The sequence below is a fragment of the Lagenorhynchus albirostris genome, chromosome 20, assembly GCF_949774975.1.
Source record: "Lagenorhynchus albirostris chromosome 20, mLagAlb1.1, whole genome shotgun sequence".
Taxonomy (NCBI): Eukaryota; Metazoa; Chordata; class Mammalia; order Artiodactyla; family Delphinidae; genus Lagenorhynchus; species Lagenorhynchus albirostris.
Genome location: NC_083114.1, coordinates 9,066,405 through 9,090,332, shown reverse-complemented (window position 1 = coordinate 9,090,332; position 23,928 = coordinate 9,066,405). Strand labels below are relative to the sequence as shown.

General features: G+C 52.1%; 3 protein-coding genes across 15 annotated transcripts; all 3 read left to right on the top strand.

Annotated features, from left to right (window-relative positions):
- Window positions 1–1,870: 1,870 nt before the first annotated feature.
- TNFSF12 (TNF superfamily member 12) lies at window positions 1,871–9,860 on the top strand. 4 transcript variants are annotated; one of them, XM_060132821.1, is made up of 7 exons: window positions 1,871–2,142; window positions 2,300–2,350; window positions 2,929–3,001; window positions 3,670–3,723; window positions 3,808–3,843; window positions 8,811–8,935; window positions 9,102–9,860. In XM_060132821.1, exons 1-7 carry the CDS (start codon window positions 1,984–1,986, stop codon window positions 9,351–9,353), a joined length of 750 nt encoding a protein of 249 aa, XP_059988804.1. In that variant the 5' UTR covers window positions 1,871–1,983; the 3' UTR covers window positions 9,354–9,860. The 4 variants fall into 4 exon arrangements, with proteins under 4 accessions (XP_059988804.1, XP_059988801.1, XP_059988803.1 ...); XM_060132818.1 differs by having other exon boundaries at window positions 8,790–8,935; XM_060132819.1 differs by having other exon boundaries at window positions 1,873–2,142; window positions 2,303–2,350.
- An 88-nt stretch (window positions 9,861–9,948) lies between these two features.
- On the top strand, window positions 9,949–13,731 carry TNFSF13 (TNF superfamily member 13). Of its 9 annotated transcripts, XM_060132811.1 has the most exons (8): window positions 9,949–10,189; window positions 11,199–11,296; window positions 11,505–11,549; window positions 11,653–11,722; window positions 11,876–11,923; window positions 12,067–12,185; window positions 12,397–12,535; window positions 12,799–13,731. In XM_060132811.1, exons 1-8 carry the CDS (start codon window positions 10,000–10,002, stop codon window positions 12,906–12,908), a joined length of 819 nt encoding a protein of 272 aa, XP_059988794.1. In that variant the 5' UTR covers window positions 9,949–9,999; the 3' UTR covers window positions 12,909–13,731. The 9 variants fall into 9 exon arrangements, with proteins under 9 accessions (XP_059988794.1, XP_059988796.1, XP_059988798.1 ...); XM_060132813.1 differs by lacking the exon at window positions 11,505–11,549; XM_060132815.1 differs by lacking the exon at window positions 12,799–13,731 and having other exon boundaries at window positions 11,067–11,296; window positions 12,069–12,185; window positions 12,397–12,419.
- A 466-nt stretch (window positions 13,732–14,197) lies between these two features.
- Window positions 14,198–23,415, top strand: SENP3 (SUMO specific peptidase 3). Of its 2 annotated transcripts, XM_060132743.1 has the most exons (11): window positions 14,198–14,401; window positions 15,244–15,969; window positions 18,199–18,438; window positions 18,536–18,647; window positions 19,018–19,165; window positions 19,295–19,342; window positions 19,756–19,833; window positions 21,837–21,974; window positions 22,161–22,244; window positions 22,361–22,411; window positions 22,863–23,415. In XM_060132743.1, the coding sequence occupies exons 2-11, from the start codon at window positions 15,255–15,257 to the stop codon at window positions 22,971–22,973; spliced, it is 1,725 nt and encodes a 574-aa protein (XP_059988726.1). In that variant the 5' UTR covers window positions 14,198–14,401; window positions 15,244–15,254; the 3' UTR covers window positions 22,974–23,415. The 2 variants fall into 2 exon arrangements, with proteins under 2 accessions (XP_059988726.1, XP_059988727.1); XM_060132744.1 differs by lacking the exon at window positions 18,199–18,438.
- The last annotated feature ends 513 nt before the right edge of the window (window positions 23,416–23,928 follow it).

Here is a 23,928-nt window from a genome sequence, read left to right as displayed (position 1 = left end):
GATTTCAGAGTCTCAATAAATGTCATGGCCTTACTCATCTCCCTGTGAAGTGTTGTCAGACTGTCAAGGGGTAAGCAATAAACCTGGCTTTATCTTGTCAATAAAGAGATATCTTTATCTTGTCAAAAAGATATCACGAGGTTGCTCTCGTGATATCTGGGGAGCCAGCATTTGACAAAGTGCTGGGAGCACAGTAGTGACCGATGTCCTCATAGAGTTTACATTCTAGAGATAGACGATAAGCAGATAAACCAGGAAATACGTAATTTGTATTTTACAATGTAGTTGGGGAGATAGTAGCCAAACAGATCATTACAAATTACAAACAGATCATTACAAAATAACTAAGAAGGAAATAAAGAATAGAGAACGGGGGGAAGTTGGGAACCTAATTTTAAAAAATGATCTGGAAACCTCTCTTTGAAGTGACTTGAGCCGGGGGTGAGGGTGGTCTGAGTGTTCCAGGTAAGGGGAATAACTGGTGTTGAGACCCTGAAGCAGGAAGGTGGTTCAGAAAGGTTCCATAACGGAAGAGAAACCAAGTCAGGAGGGCAGCGGGGGAGCGGGCAGGACTGAGCAGAGGGGGAAGGCAGAAGGGTCTCCACATCCTTACCTTGTTCGGAACCACTGCTTTACCTTGTTGTTTAACTATGACTTTTGCAACAGAGTTTTTTTCTAATCCAGTACTTCTCTTTGCAAATATGCAGAGGTGAACACTGCATAGTTTAAATGAACTTTGGAGGGTCTTACTGTTTACAAAAGTGTTTCCATGGCAAAAAGGGTCCAGCTTTTACGAAATTCAACTGAGTAAATTTGAAGGTCTAATTGGCTTTATTCAACATTCATGAATCGGGCAGCATCCCATTTAACAAGCAGAAAGGCCTCTGAGGAGTTGAACCAAAGGGGTCTTTCATAGGGACAAAGCATTTATTAGCAAAAGAAAAGAAAGGATTGTTTCAGGCAAGGTCCCCTTCCCTCAGGGGCCAGGAAGGGCAGGAGTCTTTTGGAAACTACCTCACTAGCGTGGATCAGGAAATTCCAGACTGATTGGTTGAAAACTCAACTCCTGGGAGAGGCTGTAACTGCAATTAGGTTAGGTATTACGTTTTGGTTTTGCTAACGTGGCTTTGCGCCACGTTAAATTTAAAGAGTTCCTGTAGCTCCACTTGAGCTCAGGTTAGCCCTATTATTTGTTTAAGTGGCTTCTGTGTTTCCAGAGAAGTGCATTTGGGGAACACACTTGGCGGGGTTGGGGGGCGATGTTTCTGTCACACAGGTCTAGAAGCTTGCTCTCCCCAGCTGCATGACCCCGGGGTTTAAATCAACTACCAACTGATTTGCTAAAAGAAGTGAAAACCCAACCCGCGCTAATGGATACCTTCAGGCTCTTTCCGTCACTTACAGGAAAGAATCGTCTTCGGTGCAGCTGCTAAAATCCAAATGCGCCTTGGCCTCTAACCGTGTTGACTGAGGGATTGCCTAGTTACCTTGGTCTGGAGGCCTAAATTAGCAATCTCGCTTGGGCAGGACTAGACCTGCAGGAGCTGCTGTGCTGTCGCCCCGGCCACGCGTACACAGCCCGAGTGGAGTTTCTGCTCCTTTCAGCCCTCGCTGCCTCTCTCCCGCCGGCCGGCCGCGTGGAGGGCGCTCAGCCGCACACCCCATCTCGCCCGCTGCGCACTCACACAAACACTGCCCCGCTTTTCCACGCCCGGGCGGTGCGTGCCCCCGGCCGGGACTCGCTCTGTGGTCTGCACGCGGAGCGGCGCGCGTCCCGCTCCGTGCACTGCTTTCGGCCGGGCTCGGAGTTTAATCTCACACACAGTGTCCGGCTTCCTGTCCTCATCACACACACACCCCCTCCCGCCCCGTTTCCCTGGCCCCTCCCTCTCTCCAGCCCGATCCGCCCGCCGGCTCCCCCTCCCCCGATCCCTCGGGTCCCGGGATGGGGGGGCGGTGAGGCAGGCACAGCCCCCCGCCCCCATGGCCGCCCGTCGGAGCCAGAGGCGGAGGGGGCGCCGGGGGGAGCCGGGCACCGCCCTGCTGGCCCCGCTCGTGCTGGGCCTGGGCCTGGCGCTGGCCTGCCTTGGCCTCCTGCTGGCCGTGGTCAGCCTGGGGAGCCGGGCATCGCTGTCTGCCCAGGTGAGGCCCGCCTGCACACCCCTCCTTGGGCAGATCAGGAGCGGACTCTGCCGAGCAGCTGATGGGGCCGGGTGGGCCGAGGGCAGGGGGCCAGGAAGATGGGTGGAGGGTGAGATGTCAGGTGGAGAAGGACAGGGTGACGCTGCCTCCTTCCCAGCAGGAGCCTTCCCAGGGGGAGCTGGTGGCAGAGGAGGACCCCGACCCGCTGGTGAGTGGGGGTGGGTGCTGGCCTCGGGCTGCTGGGCATGGGAAGTGTGTGCCGGCTGAGGATGCAGGGTGTGCCTCGGTTGTGCCAGCCGTGTGCGGGGTGTGCACCAGCCGCGCCGTGGGGCATGGGTACGTGAGAGAGAGGGCGGCAACTGTGTGTGAGGGGTTTGTGCCGCGCTTGTGTCAGCCGAGTACGAAGCGTTTAGTGGCCGTGGTGGAAGTGCGAGTGTGTGGGAGTCTGCGTGGGAGAGGGATGCTGGCTGTGTGTGTGGTGCGTGTACCCACTGTGCATGCTGACTGGGTGTGGGCGTGTGTGCAATGTACCAATGGCTGGTTGGGCGGAGCAGAATAGGGGGATGTGGCTGGTTGTGGGAAGGGGGGCGAGGGCTGCGGCCTGACCCTGGAACTTGCCTCCTCGTGGCCCTGGCCACTGTTGGCTGAGAGGCTCGGTCCCTCCCTAAGACTTCTGTGCCTCTTGCTGGCTGGGGCCTCTCGTGACGGGCCCCCTGTCGGTCTCAGTTTATGTCTCTGGGAGTCCCTGGCAAGATCCGGGTTTAGCCCTGCCCTTAACGTCCCTAGGACCTGAATCCCCAGACAGAGGAGCGCCAGGATACCTTGCCTTTCCTGAAACTGGTTCGGCCTCGCAGGAGTGGTGAGCAGCCCTTTACCCCAACCTCAGGAATAATAATAGCGGCTGGTCTGTGGTGGCTTCTGGACTCATTTTTGCTTATTTCATCATAACAGCCCCGTGAAGCAGGCAGAGCAAAACCCATTATCCTCATTTATGGATAGAGAAACTGAGGCACTGAGAGTAAAGGGGGGGTTCAGAGTCATGGAAACCCGAACCTAGAATTCTGACCCTCCCTCTGAAGCTTCTTCCATGGCATAGACCTGCTTCTCGCTTCAGACCCTACCCCAGATATGAAGGCGGGATGGCCAGGAATTAGGAGAACCCCTGGGGTCCTGATGAAGATGAGGTGGGGGAGTCAGAGGCCTGAAGCCCAAGAAGCAAAGAGACTTATGACTGGGGTGACCGTGTGACCACGGATCCAGGTTTGCAGGGGGCTGTCCTGGCTTACACCTGTTGGCTCAGAGCGATGATTAATAACACCCCTATTGCTCTCAGAAGCATCCCAGTTTGGATAATAAATTATCAGCGGCTCTACCTATGGAGGAAGATAAGGCCTGAGGTTCTGAGGCCAGGAGTCTGGATGAGAATTAGGATGCCAGGGTTTTGAGGGGGATGGGGCTGAGAGAGCAGCTCCTGGCCCCTCTAGACGTGGGGACTGCTTTGCCCATCTGTCTTTCTTTGATTCTCAGCACCTAAAGGCCGGAAACCACGGGCGCGCAGAGCGATTGCAGCCCACTATGAAGGTGGGTGACCGTGAGCCATGCCCAGGGAGAAGGGGTGGCAGAGGGGCAGGGCAGGGCTCACCAACCCTTTCCTGTGTCTTACAGTTCACCCACAACCGGGACAGGACGGAGCGCAGGCGGGTGAGACCCCATCCCCACCTCTGAGCTCTTCCCTGACCTCCATAGCACTGGCCTTCTAGACAAGGGCCCCCCCAAAACCTTGACTTCCCACCCTCATCCCCGCCTTCAGCCTCAGAACCCCAGAAGCCAGTTCAGGAAAGTGCTTAGGGCTCGCTTCTCTCAGCTCCCGAACCTGAACTTTCTCCGTGACTCAGACATAGGACCCTGGGGGAGGCCCCTTCCCCTCCCAGAGCACAGGCAGATTCCCCCCACCACACCACCAGCCCAGCTTCTCCTTTAGCCCTCGCTTGTCTCCAAGAAGCATCTTTGATTTTTTTTTTCCTCTTCTTTCCCCTCCATATTCCAAGAGTCTTCTTGCTCTGATCATTTTTCTCCAAATGTTTCCAGTCTCTGCTCTTCTTTTCCATCCCTACCCCACTCCCCACCTCAGCGCCATGACCTCGGAACCTCAAACTCATTCTCCAGTCCCTTCCCCATTCTAGACTTTCCCCGCCCCTACTCTGTCCCACCTGTGTTGCTAAGCTAAGCCCCCCTGAAGCCCGCCTTCCATTATTCTGTTGCTTTTCTGCTTGGATTGCAGCCTCTCCCTGGTCTGGTCTCAACCTATTTTCCTGACACACCCTTATGCCTTCTCCACATTTGTTGGGCTGACACCCCCTCCCCATCAGCGTGCCTCGTCTGGACTTTGCACATCCTGTTCTCTTACCTGGAATGCTCTTCCACGTGAGAGGTCAGGAGGCAAGACATGAGAGTGGCTTAGTCTAGGGGTCTGGCAGCAGAGATGGAGAGAAGTAGATGGATTCAGCGTGTGGCTTGAAGATAGGGTTTGCTGTGGGGATGAGAAGGATAAGGGAGAGGGGGGAATCAGAAATGACTTCTAGATTTTTAACTTGGGCATCTTTGAGAATAATGTTGCCATTTATTAAAATGGGGGTTAACCAGGGAAGAAATAGGTTGCGAGGTGTGTAAATTAATAATTGAATTTGAGATCTAATAATAACTAAGTGGATTTATAATAATAAACAAGTGAGTTTCACAAATAGGTCACTGCACACGGTAGAGTACACATCCTGGGAAGGATGTGTAGGGTCAGGAGTCTTCACCAGATGGGGGTATTTAAAGCTATAGGTCTGGATGAGACACCTAGGGGAAAGATGGGCTCCACAAGTGAAGCCCTGAGGCTCTTGGACCTTTACAAGTGGAGCAGAGGAGGAGAACCCAGCAGAGACTGAGAAGCAGCCAGAGAGAGGGGAACAAACCCAGGGAGGGTGGTGTCCTGGAGTCTCGGGGGGGACACGGTTTTAAGAAGGAGGATGTGGCTGTCTGTGTTGAATGCAGATGACCAGTCACATGAGATGAGAACAGACAAATGACCGCTGGGTTTGGTAACATTAAAAGTCAACTGGTGACCTTGTCAAGGGCGGTGTCAGTGGTGTGGTTAGGATGGAAGCCAGCATGGATTAGGTTAAGAGAAAATGGGAACTAGGAATCGGAGACAGTGACAACCCTTTCCAGAAGTTTCTCTGTGACAGGAGCAGAGAAATGGGCCAGGAGGTAGAGGAGGATGTGAATCAAGGAAAAGTTTGGTCTTTTTAGTGGTAAACAATACTGCGTGAGTCTTAGCTAATACTTATTCAGTGTTTAATCTCATCTAATCCTTGAAACAGTCCTGAAAGGAAGATAATCCAATCATCTCCATTTTACAGATAGAGGTGATGTAACTTGTCCGGGTCATGATGATACTAAGAGGTGGAGCCAGGATTTGAACCCAGCTAGTGTGTGCTTGTGTTCCAGACACTGTGTGAGAGGCAACTGCTGGTGCATGGGTGGGGGAACCTGCAGGGCAACATCAAGAATGTGGGAGGGGGTGGGTTCCAGAAGAAAGAGAGGGACACATCATCTCATCACCATAAGAGGCTCAATGGCAAACATGAGAACAGGTTGGTTTGTGGTTTCGGTGGCAGGACATGGGGGAGCCCTTAGCTGATGACTTCTAGGTCCTCTGGAGAACGAGGGAGACAGCGGCAAGAGAAATGATGCTAAAGCAAGCATAGTGGGGGAAAGAAGGACAACTGCCATGCAGTAAGGAATGAGTTGTGATTGTGAAACTGAGTGACACCACGGTCCCAGACACACCATGCCCTTAGCCACAACCAGCTCAAACTGGTTCCCTAGCCAGGAATGCCCTCTCTCCTTCTCTCGCCCTACTCTTCCTGCCCCAGGCCGACCTTCCTCCCTTCTGTATGGACCATTTATTTCAGCGGTTACCCAGACATTCATTCATTCGTTGACTCAACACACACGCCCTGAGATCCCACTGTTTGTAAGGACCCGGCTAGGTGCCCACAGTGAATAATACCCAGACCTCTTTACAAGGAATTGCTGTCCAGGAGAAGAGACAAGCATATAAATTTGTAAATTACAATGTGATACAACAACAACAATAAAGAAAGTAGCCAGAGGCGCGTGGCGGCACAGAGGAGACCACTTTACAATGGGGTAAGGGACTCCTTCCCCAGGAAGGTGTGGGCCTAGAAGTGTGAGTGTGAGATGGACAGGGGGGGCAGGGGCCACTTGTGCAAAAGCCCCGAGTCTGCCAAGAGTATGACGAGGCTGGGGGACCGGGGCAGCGCCATGTGGCTGACGAGACAGAACTAGAAGAGCAACATGGGGTGAGGCCAGAGAAGAATATGGAGCCAGGTCACAAATGGAATCTGGAAGTTATCCTGAGGTCAAAACAAGAGAGGCAGGCTCGCATCTGCATTTTAGAAACGTCACTCTGTGGCTCTGTGTCGCTAGCCAGTAAACTGGACCAGGCAAGACTGGAAACAGGGAGTCCAAAGAGGAAGCAGGCTGGGAAGAGTCCCAGTGAGAAGTGGCAGGGGCCAGACCAGGGAGGGAGACAGAGCCGTTTAGGTGGCAGAATTGCTAGAAACTGGTGATCAGTGAATGAAACTGGTAAAGGAGAGAGTGGCTTGGGTGCCTGGTAAGAGGTAGAACCAGGAACCCAATGTGGGATGCAGACAGTCAAGCACATTTGGGACAGGGCTCAGTTTTTGGGGTTTTTTTGTTTGTTTTTTTTGTTTTTCAGGCTCAGTTTTGATGTAGGTGAGTGTGAGGTGCCAGGGGCTATTCTGATGGCAGGCAGGTAGCAGTGTCAGGAGGGGCAGGAAAGGGCAGGGCTGGAGGCTCAGGTTGGAGACTGCAAAATAAACGCCAAGGGAACCCCTAGGTGGGGATGAAAATGCCCAGCGAGCATTATGTTCTCCTTGAGAAAGCAGCAAGGACAGCGCACCGGGGCAGGCAGAGGGTGGGGCTGCTGGGGAAGGAAGCTGGCCGGGCTACTGAGATGAAGCCAGTGAAGCCCTGGAGAGTGGCCCATGGACCCAAACAAGAGAGAGCTGTTGCCACGGCCGCCTCCTTGCCTCTATCTTCTCACCAGTGTGTGTTTGGTGCCCACTCAGGGCAGGCCCAGCCCCAGGGGCTGGGGTGCAGTAACAAGACCAATACCTCTGTCCCCTGGGGGAGTCAGACCCCAAACTATCACAGAAGGAAATAAAATGATTTCCCTCCTTGGTGACTGCTGTGAGAGAAACGGGGTGAGTGGAGGAGAGATTATCGGAGACGAGCTATTTCAGGCTGGGAGGACTGGGGAGGTCTCTCAGAGGGATCAGTCTGACAGAAGGGGCCAGGCAGGGGAGGAATCCTGTGGGGAGGGAAGAGCAGTAAAAGCCCTGTGGAAACAATGAGCTTGGTGCGCCGCAGGAACAGAACATGGCCCGGAGTGGCTAGAGTCTTGTGACTTGGAGGAATGTGTGAGATTAGATGGGAGAGGTAAACAGAGGCAGCCCATAGAGGACCTGGGAAGCCACTTGAGACCCTGCTCTGTCATTTGATTATTTATCTTCTTTACAATTTGCAATTACCCTCATTCTAGACTTTTTTTTTTTTTGGTAACAGCTTTATTGAGATATAATTCACATTCTATATAATTCCCCTGTTTAAAGTGTACAATTAAGTTTTTAGTATATTCACAGAGTTGTGAGATTGTCACTACGGTAATTTTAGAGAGTTTTCATTACCTCAAAAAGAAACCCTGTACCCTTTACCCGCCACCCCATATTTCCGTGATCCCCCGAGCCCTAAGCAACCACTAATCTACTTTCTGTCTCTATATATTTGCTTACTTGGACATTTCATAGAAATCATATAATACGTGATCCTTTGTGACTGGCTTCTTTCACTTAGCATAATGTTTTCAAGCTTCCTCCATATTGTAGTATGTATTAGTATTCCATTTCTTTTTTTTTTTTTTTTCCCCCTTGGCCCCAGCGCGTGGCTTGTGGGATCTTAGTTCCCCAGCCAAGGATCGAACCCGCAACCCCTGAAGTGGAAGTGCAGAGTCTTAACCACTGGACCGCCAGGGAAGTCCCATTATTGCATTTCATTTTATGGCTGAATCATATCTCATTGTATGGACTTAACAAAATTTTCCTTATCCATTCATCAATGGATGGACATTTGGGTACCATTTTATTATTTTTAATTTTTTTTCTTTTTTCCCCTCTTTTTAGCTTTTTTTCCCATATTTTCCTTTTCTCTTATTTTTAATTTTAATAATCTAAGTAATGTATGATTCAAGTAATGCATCGATACATTCTCCAAGTAGAAGAGCAAACAATACAGACACAAACTATAAAAGCCCCCATGCTTCTTCAATCCTCCTCTTCTCCCCAGAAGTGGCTGGTGACAACTTGCCCTGTTTGGTTCTGGTCATATACGTTGGGTTTCTTCACCGAACTTCCTATTACACTCCCAGCTCCCTAGGCCCTGGCGCCTCCCTTGCCCTGGGCCCTCTAGATATCTTCTGGGTAAGGTAGACCCAAATGTTTATAAACTCAGTGGCTGGGAAGTGTGAGAAAGTTCTATAAAGGGATTTCCCCCTGTCTCTGAACATCCACATTCAGGTGTGGACGGGACGGTGAGTGGCTGGGAAGAGGCCAAAATCAACAGCTCCAACCCACTGCGCTATGACCACCAGAGCGGGCAATTTATGGTCACCCGGGCTGGGCTGTACTACCTGTACTGTCAGGTAAGCCCCACCTGGCTCCACGGGTAGAGCAGGAACTGAGGGAGAAGGGCTGGGCTTAAGGGGTGGGGGCAAGTTAAAGGTGGGGGAGGAGGAGCTTGGGGTCTGGGCTGGACAGGAGCCCAGGGCAAGCAGAGGCCTGGACTCCGCCCCCCGCCCCCCCCCCCAGGTGCACTTTGATGAGGGGAAGGCTGTCTACCTGAAGCTGGACCTGCTGGTGGATGACACGCTGGCCCTGCGCTGCCTGGAGGAGTTCTCGGCCACAGCGGCCAGTTCCCTCGGGCCCCAGCTCCGTCTCTGCCAGGTGTCCGGGCTGTTGCCCCTGCGGCCAGGGTCCTCCCTGCGGATCCGCACCCTCCCCTGGGCCCATCTCAAGGCTGCCCCCTTCCTCACCTACTTTGGACTCTTCCAAGTTCACTGAGGGGGCCCTGGTCTCCCGATGGTTTGCCAAGGCCGCTGGCTCCCCACGGCAGCTCTCTGAGCACCCCAGTCCCCTCTGCCCACCCTGAGCGGCTCCTCCCCCAGAACTGCCTCTCCCTCTGTAGGCTGCCAGGGCACACTCAAGAGACGGCCATGCCACAGAAATAGTCCCCTCGTCTCTGACAGCTCCCCGCACTCCAGCTCTCCACCTCACTAGCTCCCAAACCCCCATTTATCTCCTGACTCCCCACCCTGGCCGCAGCCCCCCAGGACACTGTGTTTACTGTACTCTGGGTGATGATGGGTCCTGAATACCCCTCTTCAGGCACTAAGAGGGGCTGGATGCCAGAGAGACTGGGACTAGGCCAGGAGTTCCCGAATGTGAGGGGTAAGAGACCAAGACATAATTCCTCCCCTGATAATTCCCTGTGGATTTTAAAAACAGATATTATTTTTATTATTATTGTGACAAAATGTTGATAAGTGGATATTAAAGAGAATAAGTCATGGTCGCTCTCTTTATTGGGCCTTAGGGGACATCCTCGGGGTAGCTGAGGGCCATGCGAAGGGGGTCTGGGAATTGGGGAGTGGGGGGCAGGACGCCCGGAATTCCAGGGCAATGTCCAGGCTTGGGAGTGGGGACCTACATGCCTCTAACGCCGAAGCATGAGCAGAGAGTCGAAAGGCAAACTGCCAGGAAAAAAAATCAATCCTCTGCCCAAGGTCCAGCAGAAGCGGCCTCATTTACCTATAGGAGGCGGGCTTCCTCCTGCGGGGAATCCCTGGGCTGGGAGGAGCAGCAGCCCTTCCTCCTGGCAGCTTCGGAGACTTCAGCAGGTGCTGGCACAGCCCTGGCTGGGACGCGGGGTGGGAGCAGGCCCAGCATGGGGGCTCAGGGGCAGGAAGCGGACGCCAGGGCCCGGGAACACGGACACCTGCGTCCTCGGGGCCAGGGAGGGATCCTACAGTGGCAGGGGCTTGGGCTGTCTCTTTCTCTCTTTGTCCAGAGCCTTATGTAAGAGCTTTTCTTGGGAAACAGGAAGTCCTGCCTGCCAAGTTCAGCACACAGGGAGTAGTGCAGGCCTTATTCCAACACACCCGGCCTGGCCTTAACCCCAGAACTCAGCCAGTTTCTTGCTTCCGCGACCCTGGTTCTCCTCCCCACTGACGCCCTCCCCTTCTTTCCCACCTTTGGTCTCTCTCAGCCAACTGCCCCAGAGATCTCGCCTGTGCCCGGGCCAGAGGGTCTTCCACTCTCACCCCTCGACCCTCAGTGCTGCCCAGCTCGTCCCTCCATCCCGGCTTCTGGCACCATGCCCCATAGCCAGCCAACCTTCCCTCCCCCACTTCTGGGGCCGCCCTGGGGTTCCTGTGCTCTGGCCGCTCCTCCTGGGTGTCACTGGCAGCCCTGTCCTTCTTAGAGAGACTGACAACAAATTCTCCTGAGGCTGGAGGAGGGTGAGGGGTCTCAGGACAACACTGGCCCCGCAGCGGGGTGCCAGGAGCACCAACAGTGCCCCGAGCTTGCTTTCTGCCTCCCTCCTTTTTATTCTCAAGTTCCTTTTTATTTCTCCCTTGCGTAACGCCCTTCTTCCCTTCTGCACCACTGCCTGCACGCCGACCCTCCCCGTCACCTCCTTGCTACCCCACTCCTGAGGCTACAGCTGTTGGCAGGGTCCCCAGCTCATGCCGACCTCATCTCCTTCTTTACTAGCCCCCAAAGGGCCCCCGGGAGACATGGGGGGCCCAGTCCGAGAGCCGGCACTCTCAGTTGCCCTCTGGTTGAGTTGGGGGGCGGCTCTGGGGGCTGTGGCTTGTGCCATGGTTCTGCTGACCCAACAAACAGAGCTGCAGACCTTAAGGAGAGAGGTGAGCCGGCTGCAGAGGACCGGAGGGCCCTCCGAGAAGGGGGAAGGGTATCTGTGGCTGAGCCCCCGGGAGCAGGTGAGTGAGGGGAGAAGGGTGTCTGGGGGAGAAGGGTGTCTGGGAGAGAAGGATGGGTGGCAGGGTGGTCTCCAGGCCTCTTGGTTCCAGCCGCCTGGTCTGCAAAGTTTTCAGTGGGTGCAAGAGAGGGTCCCAGGTTTGGAGGTCAAGGGAGCAACCATTTCAGGAAAGGAAATTGTTAAAGATTAATGCTTCTCGTACCTAACAGATCCTGGAGGACAGCCAGCACCAAGACTCAGGTTGCTGGGGAAAGGTGCAGGAGATGTGAGGCATTCCCGGGGCGGGGGAGGCCTGGGGGAAAGGCTTTCTGGGACCCTTGCATCTCAGCCTAACCCTGACCCTCTTTCCATGAGCAGAGCTCTGATGGCGTGGAAGCCCTGGAGAATGGGGAGAGATCCCGGAGAAGGAGAGCAGTAAAACAGAAGAGTGAGGTCCCCGGGGTGCAGCAGGGGTGGGAGGTGATCAAGCAGCACCGGGATTTGGAGACTGAGACCCTGAGCCAGGGGTGAGGGTGGAGGGCTGACAACAGGGCAACGGGGGTAGGCGGGCGCTGCTGAGATTTCCTCCTTCTCTCCCCAGAGAAGCGCTCAGTCCTTCATCTTGTTCCCGTTAACATCACCTCCAAGGGTGAGCACTATTTTCAATAATGGCTTTTGAGGAGAGGCGAAATCTAGGAACTGTGGGGCTGGCACCTGGGCCCAAGAGAAGCTTAGAGCAGAAAGTGTCTGAGTGTGCACAGAAACCCTGACTGCCACACTCCTTGCCTCCAGAGGACTCGGATGTGACAGAGGTGATGTGGCAACCGGCTCTCTGGCGTGGGAGAGGCCTGGAGGCCCAAGGATATGTCATTCGAGTCTGGGATGCTGGAATCTATCTGCTGTACAGCCAGGTAACCCCAAACACCCCCTGAGCCTCCCCTGAGGGCCTGGAGGCCTGTTCTCCCAAAGCCTTACGCCCCAGCATGGAGGGTTCCCAACCCCTATGGATACCCAACTTAGAGAGCACTTCTTCATTCCTCAGCTCCCTTGTCAGGGCTCCTGAGGCCGCCCAGACCTGAGCCACACTATCCCGTTTTCTTCATCTCCTCCCTTCCCTGCCAGGTCTTGTTTCATGATGTGACTTTCACCATGGGTCAGGTGGTATCCCGGGAGGGCCAGGGAAGGCAGGAGACTCTATTCCGATGTATACGAAGCATGCCCTCCAACCCCGACTGGGCCTACAATAGCTGTTACAGCGCAGGTGAGAGCCTGAGAGGTGGGTGAGCAGTTGAGGGTTGATGCGAGGAGAGCAGGGGATCTCTGACCTGGGGGCACTGGTGGGGGGGGCTACAGCAGGGGGTTGGAAGAAGCGTGGGTGTAGAGGCAGAGCTGAGGAGTGAAGGACAGAACACCTTGGTCCTTATAGGAGGCAGAAACAAGGTTGAGCTGGAGAAGGGAGGGTGAAACATCAGAGGATCTTTATGGCCGTGCTTCACTGAGCATCTCGTTTCTCCCTTTTCTCAGGTGTCTTCCATTTACACCAGGGGGATACCCTGAGTGTCATAATCCCCCGGGCAAGGGCGAAACTTAGCCTCTCTCCACATGGAACCTTCCTGGGGCTTGTGAAACTGTGATTGTGTTGTAAAAGGTGGTTCTGAGCTTGGAAGACCAGGGTGGGTTCATTTTGGAGACAGCCAAGAGCTGACTAGACAAAAGACAGGGAACAGTCAGGAACAGAGGCCTCTTCTGGGTTTGACTGGAATCCCAGGTTTGACAGCTCATGACTCTCCCTTTCTCCCTTCTCCCCCCCACCCCCACCCCCAAGGACTTTGAATTCATAGATATTAAAGAGGTAGTATAATATCCTGCTCTTAGTCTCCATCCAGCCCCAAATTCTTGAGGGAGTTGGGCGGGGGTGGGAAATGCCCGGCATTGTCTAGACTTGCTCTGGGTCCCGCTGGAATGCTTCCAGAACAGCACCACCATCTAGCGGCAATCTGAGACAATGATCCTGCCTCTTGGCAGATGGCCACGACTCCTTCCGCCACTCAGGAAAACTCCTGGTTCTTTACCCCACACCTCTCTCTAGGTATCCTCTGCCTCTCCACTCCACAAGAAGCCTCATCTTCACTCTCCTCTCTCCATCTATTGGGGCCCAGTTTCCATCACTGACTCCAGAGGTGTAATTATTATGCGCCCGTCTGCAGAAGGTGCCCAACGAGGACGGTGCCCTTGCAGCCACATCATTACTCTTCGGGTGCCAACTTTTGCCTTTCACGCTCTCCACTGCCCTGGCGCCGGCAGGCCACTCTAAACCTCTCTGGACTGGGAGGGGAGCCGGGGAGCCTCGGATAAATCGTACGCCCTACTCCTGATCCTGTATCACTCCTCTGATCTCTCCTTTCTGCGCAAGCCCTGCCTAAAGTTAAAAAATAAAAGAGAATAAATGGAACCTCGGATCCATTTCCCATGCTGCTGTTCCTCAGCTCCGTCCCCGTACCAGGATCTCCCGGCCCTCCCGGCCCTCCACCGAAGCGCCTCACTGGACCGAGACGTCTCACTGAACCGAGGCGTCAGGGTCCTCAGCTCAAGCCCGGCGGCGCGTGGAACGCAGGGCTACGCAGCGCGGGGGAGAAGGGCGGGAGAGCGGCACGGAACACGCAGGCGCAAAAGAGCGAGTGGAGGCACCGCCCCGCACGGCTCGGGTTAAGCGGGTGTGCGCAGGCGTGGGGGTCATGGGCGGGACGGTCCCGTGGCGTCTGAGCTCTCGCGCAGGCGGGACTAGGCGCGTGGTGGCCGCGGCGGCGCTGTTCGCCGGCTGTGACGTACTAATTGTGCGCCACCACCGCCGGTGGGCCTGGGGCTCGCGGGAGGGGAAGGAGGAGGAGGAGGAGGAGGAGGGGGAGGTGGTGGAGGTGGAAGCTGAAGCAGAGCGAGAGGCGGCCGCGGCGGGGCGGCTCGGCGGGGCGGCGCGCGGCCCAGAAGCGTTGGAATCCTGAATTGAGACGGCTACGCCTGAAGACAGCAGGAGTGGCGGGGCAGCCGCCGTCGCCGGAGAGATGAGCCGGGAAGCCTGAGGCCGGAGACGCCCGCCCTCGGGCCTGTCCGCCCGGCTTCCCCGCTCCCGGTGAGGACGCCCCCTCCCCTCCCCCCAGCTCTGCCACGGCCTCTCCCATTCCTGGACCCCATTCCTACCTAACCGGGGCCCAGGAGGCCCTCGAAGGGGCTTTTTAAGGCCCTTGCGCGCCGAGCCGCCCGAGCCCGTAGGATCCTACCGGTGCTGGGACGCATTCTGGTCCCCGGGACGGAGCAGGAGAGGGGGCTGGGCCAACCTAGCTCGGCTCAGTTCAGTCCCAGCGCGCCTCGATTCGGCTGCCTAAGCGTCGCTTCGGTTCTGTTTCAGTTTCCTCTAAAATCATTCCCTTTCTATTAGATTTTACCACCTGAATCATGGACCTGGTATGGTTCCTTCCTGAGACTACCTGAGCATGCCCACACACCCCACTCATTCCACGGTGATGGAGACCTCTCTTCCCACTCTAGATCACGGTTTTCCTGCGGAAATTGTGTTCTCCTCAGGTGTCTCTGTACCATGTCAGGATTCCCGTACTGAGCCTTCTCCGTTATTAGGCTCTCAACTAGGACATTCCTGGTGGTACTAAAATAGAGAAGTGGAACCTGAAAATACTAGGTTTGATCTGGGGATCTGAGAAATAAGAGCCTCGAGGCCTGCCGCTTAGCCATTCTTCCTTGCCTCTATCTGGGCAGGAGAGAGATGATGGCACAGACTCTGAAGGGCACCTTGTGGACCATATTAACTAGGAAGATATGAAGTTAGGAGTTTTGAAGTTTTTTTCTCTTTTCCTTAGTTTATTTGCATTTGATTGCAGAAGAGGTGTGCTGAGGAAGAGAGGCAGAATCCGGGGTGTAGGATGTTTGGATTCTGACGCTCTAACCTTTGTTTTACAGGTTACTGGAAGATGAAAGAGACTATACAAGGGACCGGGTCTTGGGGGCCTGAGCCTCCTGGACCCGGCATAGCCCCAGCTTATTCAAGTCCCAGGCGGGAGCGTCTTCGTTGGCCCCCACCCCCCAAACCCCGACTCAAATCAGGTGGAGGGTTTGGGCCAGATCCTGGGTCAGGGACCACAGTGCCAACCAGACGCCTTCCTGTCCCTCGGCCCTCTTTTGATGCCTCAGCTAGTGAAGAGGAGGAAGAAGAAGAGGACGACGAGGATGAAGATGAGGAAGAGGAAGTGGCAGCTTGGAGGCTGCCCCCCAGATGGGGTCAGCTGGGAGCCTCCCAGCGGCCTCGCCCTCCCCGCCCTGCTCATCGGAAAACGTGTTCACAGCGCCGTCGCAGAGCTATGAGAGCCTTCCGGATGCTGCTCTACTCAAAAAGCACCTCGCTGACATTCCACTGGAAGCTTTGGGGGCGCCACCGGGGCCGGCGGCGGAGCCTTGCACCCCCCAAGAACCATCTTTCACCCCAGGAAGGGGGTGTGACACCACAGGTGCCATCCCCCTGCTGTCGTTTTGACTCCCCCCGGGGACCACCTCCCCCCCGGCTGGGTCTGCTAGGTGCTCTCATGGCTGAGGATGGGGTGAGAGGGTCTCCACCAGTGCCCTCTGGGCCCCCCATGGAGGAAGATGGATTAAGGTGGACTCCAAAGTCTCCTCTGGATCCTGACTCGGGTAAGGTGGGAATGGGGCAGAGGAGGGCATGGGGAGAGCTAAGATCCTGGGAGACCAGGAGCCTCTTGCTGTGGTGAGAACTGGGGTCTAAGGAAAGTAGGAGGGCAGAGAGAGGGAGGGTCCAGAACAGCAGTGAAATGTCTTCAGCCCCGTTTTGAGCAGGAACTAAGTCTGGGAAGAGAGTCAAGGCCGGGATACAGGATCCATAGTAGGTGTCCTGTGCATAGATGAGAAAGGGAGTCGTGGTTTAGTGAAGTCAGTCATGTCTGCTTGAAGTCCCACTTCATGTGGCCTCTCAGGATAAGTGCCCCTGCGTGTACATTTCTAGAGAGTGCCGTTCTTATAGTGGTGGGATGGGATCTCTCTGAGTAGTGGAGTACATCACCTGGACAGTTGTGTGTGACATTCTCACTCAGAGTATTTCTCTTTCGGAGAACCCCACTAAACAACTTCAGGCTTTCTTTTTATTTATTTATTTATCTATTTTTTTAAAATGTTTGTTTATTTATTTTGGTTGTGCCGGGTCTGAGTTGCGGCAGGCTTTCTATTTCTTTATTAATTATTTGAGTATTTATCGAGCCTTTGTTGTATGCCAGGTACTATGCTAGGTGCTAAGCATATAGTGGTGAGAAATATTTCTGAAATTTACATCTCTCTGAATTCCTAGTGTTTCTTGCTTTCCTCCTGTTTATGAGTACAGGCATACCTCATTTTATTGCGCTTCGCTTTATTGCAATGCAAAGACATTGCATTTTTACAAATTGAAGGTTTGCGGCAACTTCGAATAGAGCAAGTTTGTCAGCGCCATTTTTCCAACAGTATTTGCTCAATTCATGCTTGTATCACGTTTTGATAATTCTCGCAATATTTCAAAGCCTCCACCCATGAAAAGATTACAACTCACTGAAGGCTCAGATGATAATTAGTATTTTTTAGCAGTGTTTTTTTTTAATATTTTTATTTTATTGGCATATAATTGATTTACAATGTTGTATTAGTTTCAGGGGTACAGCAAAGTGATTCAGTTATACATATACATATATTCATTCTTTTTTTAGATTCTTTTCTCATATAGGTTATCCCAGAATATTGAGTAGAGTTCCCTGTGCTGTATAGTATATCCATGTTGGTTATCTATATTATGTATAATAGTGTGTGTATGTTCATCCCAAGCTCCTGATTTATCCCTCCCCCCCACACCGTTTCCCCTTTGGTAACCATAAAGTTTGTTTTTGAGATCTGTAAGTCTGTTTCTGTTTTGTAAGTAAGTTCATTTTATCTTTTTTTTAAATTAGGTTCCACATATGAGTGATATAGATACTTGTCTTTCTCTGTCTGACCTACTTTACTTCGTATGATAATCTTTAGGTCCATCCATGTTGCTGCAAATGGCATTATTTCATTCTTTTTTAAGGCTGAGTAATATTCCATTGTGTATATATACCACATTTTCTTTACCCATTCCTCTGTTGATGGACGTTTAGGTCGCTTCCATGTCTTGGCTATTGTAAATAGTGCTGCCAGGAACATTGGGGTGCATGTATCTTTTTGAATTATGGTTTTCTCTGGTTATATGCCCAGGTGTGGGATTGCTGGGTCATATGGTAGTTCTGTTTTTAGTTAAGGAACCTCCATACTGTTCTTCATAGTGGTTGTACCAATTTACATTCCCACCAGCAGTGTAGGAGGGTTCCCTTTTCTCCATCTCCAGCATTTATTGTTTGTAGACTTTTTGATGGTGGACATTCTGACTGGTGTGAGGTGATACCTCATTGTCGTTTTGATTTTCATTTCTCTGATAGTGATGTTGAGCATCTTTTCATGTGTAACAAAGTATTTTTAAATTAAGGTACGTACTTTTTTTTTTAGACATACTGCTGTTGCACACTTAATAGATTATAGTAAGCATAAGTTTTACATGCACCGGGAAACCAAAAAGTTTGTGTGACTCGCTTTATTACATTATTCGCTTTATTGTAGTGGTCTGGAAGTGAATCCGCAATATCTCTGAGGTATGCCTGTAGTAACTTTTCCTCTCTGTCTTTTATAACTTCTTGGACATAATTATCTCGTGCTTTAGGGTTTTCATCCTTTAGAGTTTCTATTGGTAGATTTTGTTCCAATTCATCCTTTTTGTGGTCTTATAATTTGTGTGCATCATTTAGTCTTCCCATTGGCCTTTGATCTGAGCCAGTTTCTTGCCTCCATTCTGTTTCCCCTGCCCTGCAGGCCTCCTCTCTTGTACTCTGCCCAACGGCTTTGGGGGACCACCTGGGCCAGAAGGGGAGCGAAGTCTGGCACCCCCTGATGCCAGCATCCTCATCAGCAATGTGTGCAGCATCGGGGACCATGTGGCCCAGGAGCTTTTTCAGGGCTCAGATTTGGGCACTGCAGAAGAGGCTGAGCGGCCTGGGGAGAAAGCTGGCCAGCACAGCCCCCTGCGGGAGGAGCATGTCACCTGTGTGCAGAGTAAGGAACCCTAGAGGATCTAGTCTCTTTCCCACAGCTGACTCCTAGATCAGAGTGTGGAGGCCTTACCTCACTCCTCTCTCCCTCCTCCACTCAGGCATCTTGGATGAATTCCTTCAAACTTATGGCAGCCTCATCCCCCTCAGCACTGATGAGGTAGTAGAGAAACTGGAGGACATTTTCCAGCAGGAGTTCTCTACACCTTCCAGGTGAGGCATGAAAGAGATGCTCTTTGGAAGAGGGCTGGGACCGGGGAGATGGGGTGAGAAAGCTGCTGCCTTTTCGGGGAGGAGGAGGGAGCTAGAACTGAGGGGAGGAATCTGCAGGCAAGGTGCCAAGCCCCTGTGAGCCAACCTGGAGGGGCTTTACGTGGGACCCTGAAATACCACGTGTACCTAAGTATTCATGTGCCTCTTACTGGGGAGTAAGCCTTTAGCAAGTCCTCAAAAGGACCCATGACTGAAAAAAAGAAAAAAAAAAAAAAGGTTAGTTTTAGATTCTTATTCTAGGCAGTAGAAGGTACTTCTGTGTGCCCTAGCCCCCTCGTCTCTTGTGTGACTCCACCCTTGGCCTACCCAGGAAGGGCCTGGTGCTGCAGCTGATCCAGTCATACCAGCGGATGCCAGGCAATGCCATGGTGAGGGGCTTCCGAGTTGCCTATAAGCGGCATGTGCTGACCATGGACGACCTGGGGACCTTATATGGACAGAACTGGCTCAATGACCAGGTAAGGAGGCGTGCAAAAACAGGCCCAAGAGGGGATTCAGGGAGCAGGGTGTCTGGGGCCCTCTGCATGGGGGAGCCCTGTACCCATGCCACACCCTCCATGGCAAGTGGCCTCCCATCTTCTCCCCAGGTGATGAACATGTATGGAGACCTCGTTATGGACACGGTCCCTGAAAAGGTAGGCCTAACCAGATATTTCAGTCCCTGGAAGAACTCCCGCAGTTTTAAGCAGCTTTTTCAGTCCCTTTCATCTCTTCCATTTTACATAAAGAGGGTCTTTCTCTCTGGGGAGAGGCAGTAGAAGGTAATTTGTTCAATTCAAATCTGTAATCTTGGTCCTGAACTTAACAATTTTAGTCCTTTCCTCCAGTCTGTAGTGTTTTTCCCCTATGGCTAACCCCACAGATTGGGGTGGGAAGCTATAAGATGAGGTTAAAAATAGTTTGTTTTTACCCTCGGTGAGTTGGACTAGAGTTTGTTGAAACCAGTCCTCAGAGCCATAATGAAATGGAGTGGGCTGGGGAGAGGACACTTAGCAGGAGGGCCTGAGGTCTTTTAATTCCATCCAGTTCTTTTGTATCATTGGCACAGGTGCATTTCTTCAACAGTTTCTTCTATGATAAACTCCGTACCAAGGGTTATGATGGGGTGAAAAGGTGGACCAAAAACGTGAGTTATGAATTCACATCTACTTGTGTAACACCTTGCCTCTAAAGAAGAGTTCTGTTTCCTGTGAGCCCTTTCCTCAATCCTGTTCATTCAAACTTTCAAGTATTTATTAAATGTCTTCTGTGTGCCAGGTGCTGTTCTGGGCACTAAGGATACAGTATTAAATAAAGAAAACTTCTTGCCTTTATGGGGTGAGAGTAAATATGCAAGTTAAATTTCAGCTAGTGATAAGTGCTGTGAGCAAATTAAAACAGTAATGTGGTAACATGGGGGTGGGTACTTTAGATTGGGTGGTCTGGGAAGGCCTCTGTTAGCTGAGACTTGAATGACAAGGAGCTAACCCTGTGCATATCTGGGGCAAGGGTGTTCTAAGCAAAGGGGACAGCAAGTACATGGGACACAAAGTGAGAAAATGTTTGAGGGTCAGAGGGCCTGTGTGGTTGGAGCAGAGTGAGCAAAGGGAAAACGATAGAAAATTTGGTCAGAGAGTAGATAACGTGAGGCATGGAGGGTAGATTTTTTTTTTAAATAAATAAATTTATTTATTTTGGGCTGCGTTGGGTCTTTGTTGCTGTGCACGGGCTTTCTCTAGTTGTGGCGAGTGGGGGCTGCTCTTCATTGCACTGCGTGGGCTTCTCATTGCAGTGGCTTCTCTTGTTGCAGAGCACGGGCTCTAGGTGCGCGGGCTTCAGTAGTTGTGGCGCACAGGCTTAGTTGCTCCGCGGCATGTGGGATCTTCCTGGACCAGGGATCAAACCCGCGTTTCCTGCATTGGCAGGTGGATTCTTAACCACTGCACCACCAGGGAAGTCCCGAAGTGAGGGTAGATCTTATTCTTTGTGTTCTGAGAAGCCATTGAAGAGTTTTAAGCAGGGTGGGAAGTGCCTCATGTTTTAAACTCCTGTTTCAATGATAGATTGAAAGAGGCAAGAGTGGAAGCAGGCAGGCTAAATGGAGTAGCTGAGAAGTCCAGATGAGAAACTTGGACCAGAGTGGTAAAGGTAGAAATAGAAGTAGTTTTATCTAGGATAAATTTTGCCAGTAGAACCAATAGGACTTTCTGATGGATTGGACATGAGAAATGAATAAAAGATAAGATTCAAGGGATGATGCTTAGGTTTTTGGCCTAAGTTCCTGGGTAAAATAATGAAGGGGAAGGGGAGCCAACTTGGCGGTGGGGGGGGAGTTCTTTTCCCCTGTCCAGTTAGTTTACCTGCCGTCTGATTCAAAGGCCAGGAAATATCTATAGTGAGTTAGGGCCGTTGACTCCAGCATTTCTTAATTCCTGTCTCCAGGTTCAAGAGCTTACACCCGCAGGGACCTGGCAGGCCTTCTTCTGGTAGAGGCCGGGTGACATGCAGTGGAAAGAACTTGGCTTTCTATATGCCGGTGTTTAAATCCCACCTCTGCCATTTCTTACTTCTGTGACCTTGAGCAAGTGACTTTACTTTTCCAAGCCACAGTTTCCTGATGCGATCTTTCTCAGAGGATTGTTGTGAGTGTTAACTGATTGAGCATCTATTAGGTGCCATGCGTTGTTCTTAGTGTATCATGGATATTAATTAATCTGTATAACAAACAGGTGAGGGTAGGTACTGTTATTTTCACCCTCTTACAGAAAAGGGAACTGAGGTACAGAGAGTTATTAAGTAGCTTGCCTGTGGTCATACGCTAGTAAATGGAAGAGCTGGGTTTGAACCCTGAGAGTCTGGCTCCAGGATCCTGAGCCTGGGTTCTTAGCTACTAAGCACTTGTGCCTTTAATGTGTGTGAAGTACCTGGCCCTGTCCTGGGCTCTGTTTGTTGTGCGCCACCTCCTCCGTCCTGCTTTCCTCCTTAAGCCCAAGAATCCAGACATCCAGATGCTGAGCCTTGCCTTGCAGTCTAGGGGCTGGGTATTGAGTTCTCCCACTTGGCTCCTTGCCTGCTTCTCCTTCAGAACCCTCCTGGCAATAGGCAGGATTCCTGTGCTGTCTTTCCTGACCTCCAGCACTGCTTCCTTAGGTGGACATCTTCAATAAAGAGCTACTGCTAATCCCCATCCACCTGGAGGTGCATTGGTCCCTCATCTCTGTTGACGTGAGGCGGCGCACCATCACCTATTTTGATTCGCAGCGCACCCTGAACCGCCGCTGCCCTAAGGTTTGAGAGGGAACGGGAAAGATGGGCAGAATGTGGGGAGGAGATCCAGTGGCAAGGCATTTCAGGCAGAAGGGTGGGTTTGGAGGCTCTGAGGAGCAACCTGGGCTTGCTGCCTGTGACCACCACAACTTGGGTTCAGTTGGGAAATGTAGGGGCATCACTTCCTCCTTTTCTCCATCTACATAGCATATTGCCAAGTATCTACAGGCAGAGGCAGTGAAGAAAGACCGGCTGGATTTCCACCAGGGCTGGAAAGGTTACTTCAAGATGGTCAGTTTCTAGAGGAGGGTTATGGGGGCGGTTTTGGGGGCATGGTAGGAGGCAGAAGTTGAAGCCATACGTGTAGGGTCTCCTCTAGAAGGGCTTACCTTCTTTTTATTCTCTAGAATGTGGCCAGGCAGAATAATGACAGTGACTGCGGTGCCTTTGTGTTGCAGGTAAGCAGATACCAGTTGGGTTAAAGAGTTGGGAGGGAGGCGGGAAGCTGTCTCTCATTTGGCTCACAGCCACTTAGGGAGCGGGAGTAAGCTTCTGTGTTAGAATGCAGAAACCCTGATTTCATTGTCCTCTCTTGGTTTCGCCATACTGCATTGGGACTGGGTGTGTGGTCCTTGGTCTCTGGGCCTGATATAGCTGCCTCCTGATCCCCTAACGCAAAGTATTTTCTCTGTTAACACTAGGTGTTTTATGTATCAAATAGGAACACTGGCTTTAGAGTCAGACTTCTTTTGAGCCCCAGTCTATGGGACCTTGGCTTCCTTTGTGAAATGGGAATGTTCTTGGAAAGATCCAGTGAGATGTGTATCATACAAAATATGTAGCACAGGTCCTGATTTGGGGGGGGATGCTCAGTAGATGGTTCTCATGGCCTGCTTTGTTAACACCCAGTATTGCAAGCACCTGGCCCTGTCTCAGCCATTCAGCTTCACTCAGCAGGACATGCCCAAACTTCGTCGGCAGATCTACAAGGAGCTGTGTCACTGCAAACTCACTGTGTGAGCCTCGTATTCCAGGCCTCAAGCCCATTCATTAATGGGCAGGGGGACATGGGAGACCCTTCCTTCCCAAGAAACTCCAGTTCCCTTTGTCTCTAGCCTCTTCCCACCCAATTCCCTTTGGATTTTCATATTTAAATGTTTTAATTGATTTCTGTATTTTTTTTTTTCTTTGAGAGAATATTTGTTGATTTCTGATGTTCAGGGGTTGGCCATGGAAAATCCCCTTTTTCCTTCTGTCTGCAGGGGAGTATGGCCTTGTGGCCTGGGTGGGGCAGTCATCTCCCTTCCATGTGCAGGGCTGGGGGGCAGCAAAATCTGTGCTGGGGTGGTGGGCGGGCAATGGGATTACTGCCTGCCAGATCTTCAAACTTTTTTTTATATATATATATATATATATAAATACCATGGTCCTTCTCTGGTCAATAAAGGATCCTTTGGAGATACATAGTGGTGGTCTTCCTTAAGGGGCCTCAAACTAGTGGATATGCTCTCCGGCTTTCCTCCAGTCAATGCTGTTAGCTACCCTTTCATGGGTCTTGAGACTTCCCCGGGGGGCCAGCTTTCCATCCCTGGCTCAGACAGTGCCAAGACCATGTCTTCAACCAAAAGAATCCCCCAGCAGGGGGAGCCAGGGCTGGAAGGAGGGAGAGTAGGTAAGCCTCAAAAATACGGGAGCTTGAGAGGTGCTGAAGTTGGGAAAACAGCATACTTAAGGGAGCCCACCAAGATTCATGACAGCAACCCCAAATGCTCTTAAGCCCGTTACGTCAGTTCCTTCATCCTTTCTCCCTCCAGCCCGGGGGTATGGTGGCCCTTGATTCCATTATTCCTGTACATTCGGAGTTGGTGTCCGATTTATCTTTGCTGCAGGAGAGAACAAAATTAAATGTGGGTCCAGTGGAGACCTGGAGCAGAGGTAGAAGGAAGTGCTGGTCCCGGGAGCCCGGAAGTCCCTG

What these genes read in the sequence shown, in the direction of transcription:
- TNFSF12 (XM_060132818.1), top strand. Translation starts at nt 1,984, where the DNA reads ATGGCCGCCCGTCGGAGCCAGAGGCGGAGGGGGCGCCGGGGGGAGCCG. An exon ending in GATTGCAGCCCACTATGAAG is followed by an intron (nt 3,724 to 3,807) that starts GTGGGTGACCGT and finishes TGTGTCTTACAG; the next exon opens with TTCACCCACAACCGGGACAG. An exon ending in ACAGGACGGAGCGCAGGCGG is followed by an intron (nt 3,844 to 8,789) that starts GTGAGACCCCAT and finishes GATTTCCCCCTG; the next exon opens with TCTCTGAACATCCACATTCA.
- TNFSF13 (XM_060132811.1), top strand. Translation starts at nt 10,000, where the DNA reads ATGCCTCTAACGCCGAAGCATGAGCAGAGAGTCGAAAGGCAAACTGCC. An exon ending in AGCTTCGGAGACTTCAGCAG is followed by an intron (nt 10,190 to 11,198) that starts GTGCTGGCACAG and finishes CCCAACAAACAG; the next exon opens with AGCTGCAGACCTTAAGGAGA. An exon ending in GGCTGAGCCCCCGGGAGCAG is followed by an intron (nt 11,297 to 11,504) that starts GTGAGTGAGGGG and finishes CGTACCTAACAG; the next exon opens with ATCCTGGAGGACAGCCAGCA.
- SENP3 (XM_060132743.1), top strand. Translation starts at nt 15,255, where the DNA reads ATGAAAGAGACTATACAAGGGACCGGGTCTTGGGGGCCTGAGCCTCCT. An exon ending in GCATGTCACCTGTGTGCAGA is followed by an intron (nt 18,439 to 18,535) that starts GTAAGGAACCCT and finishes TCCTCCACTCAG; the next exon opens with GCATCTTGGATGAATTCCTT. An exon ending in AGAACTGGCTCAATGACCAG is followed by an intron (nt 19,166 to 19,294) that starts GTAAGGAGGCGT and finishes TCTTCTCCCCAG; the next exon opens with GTGATGAACATGTATGGAGA.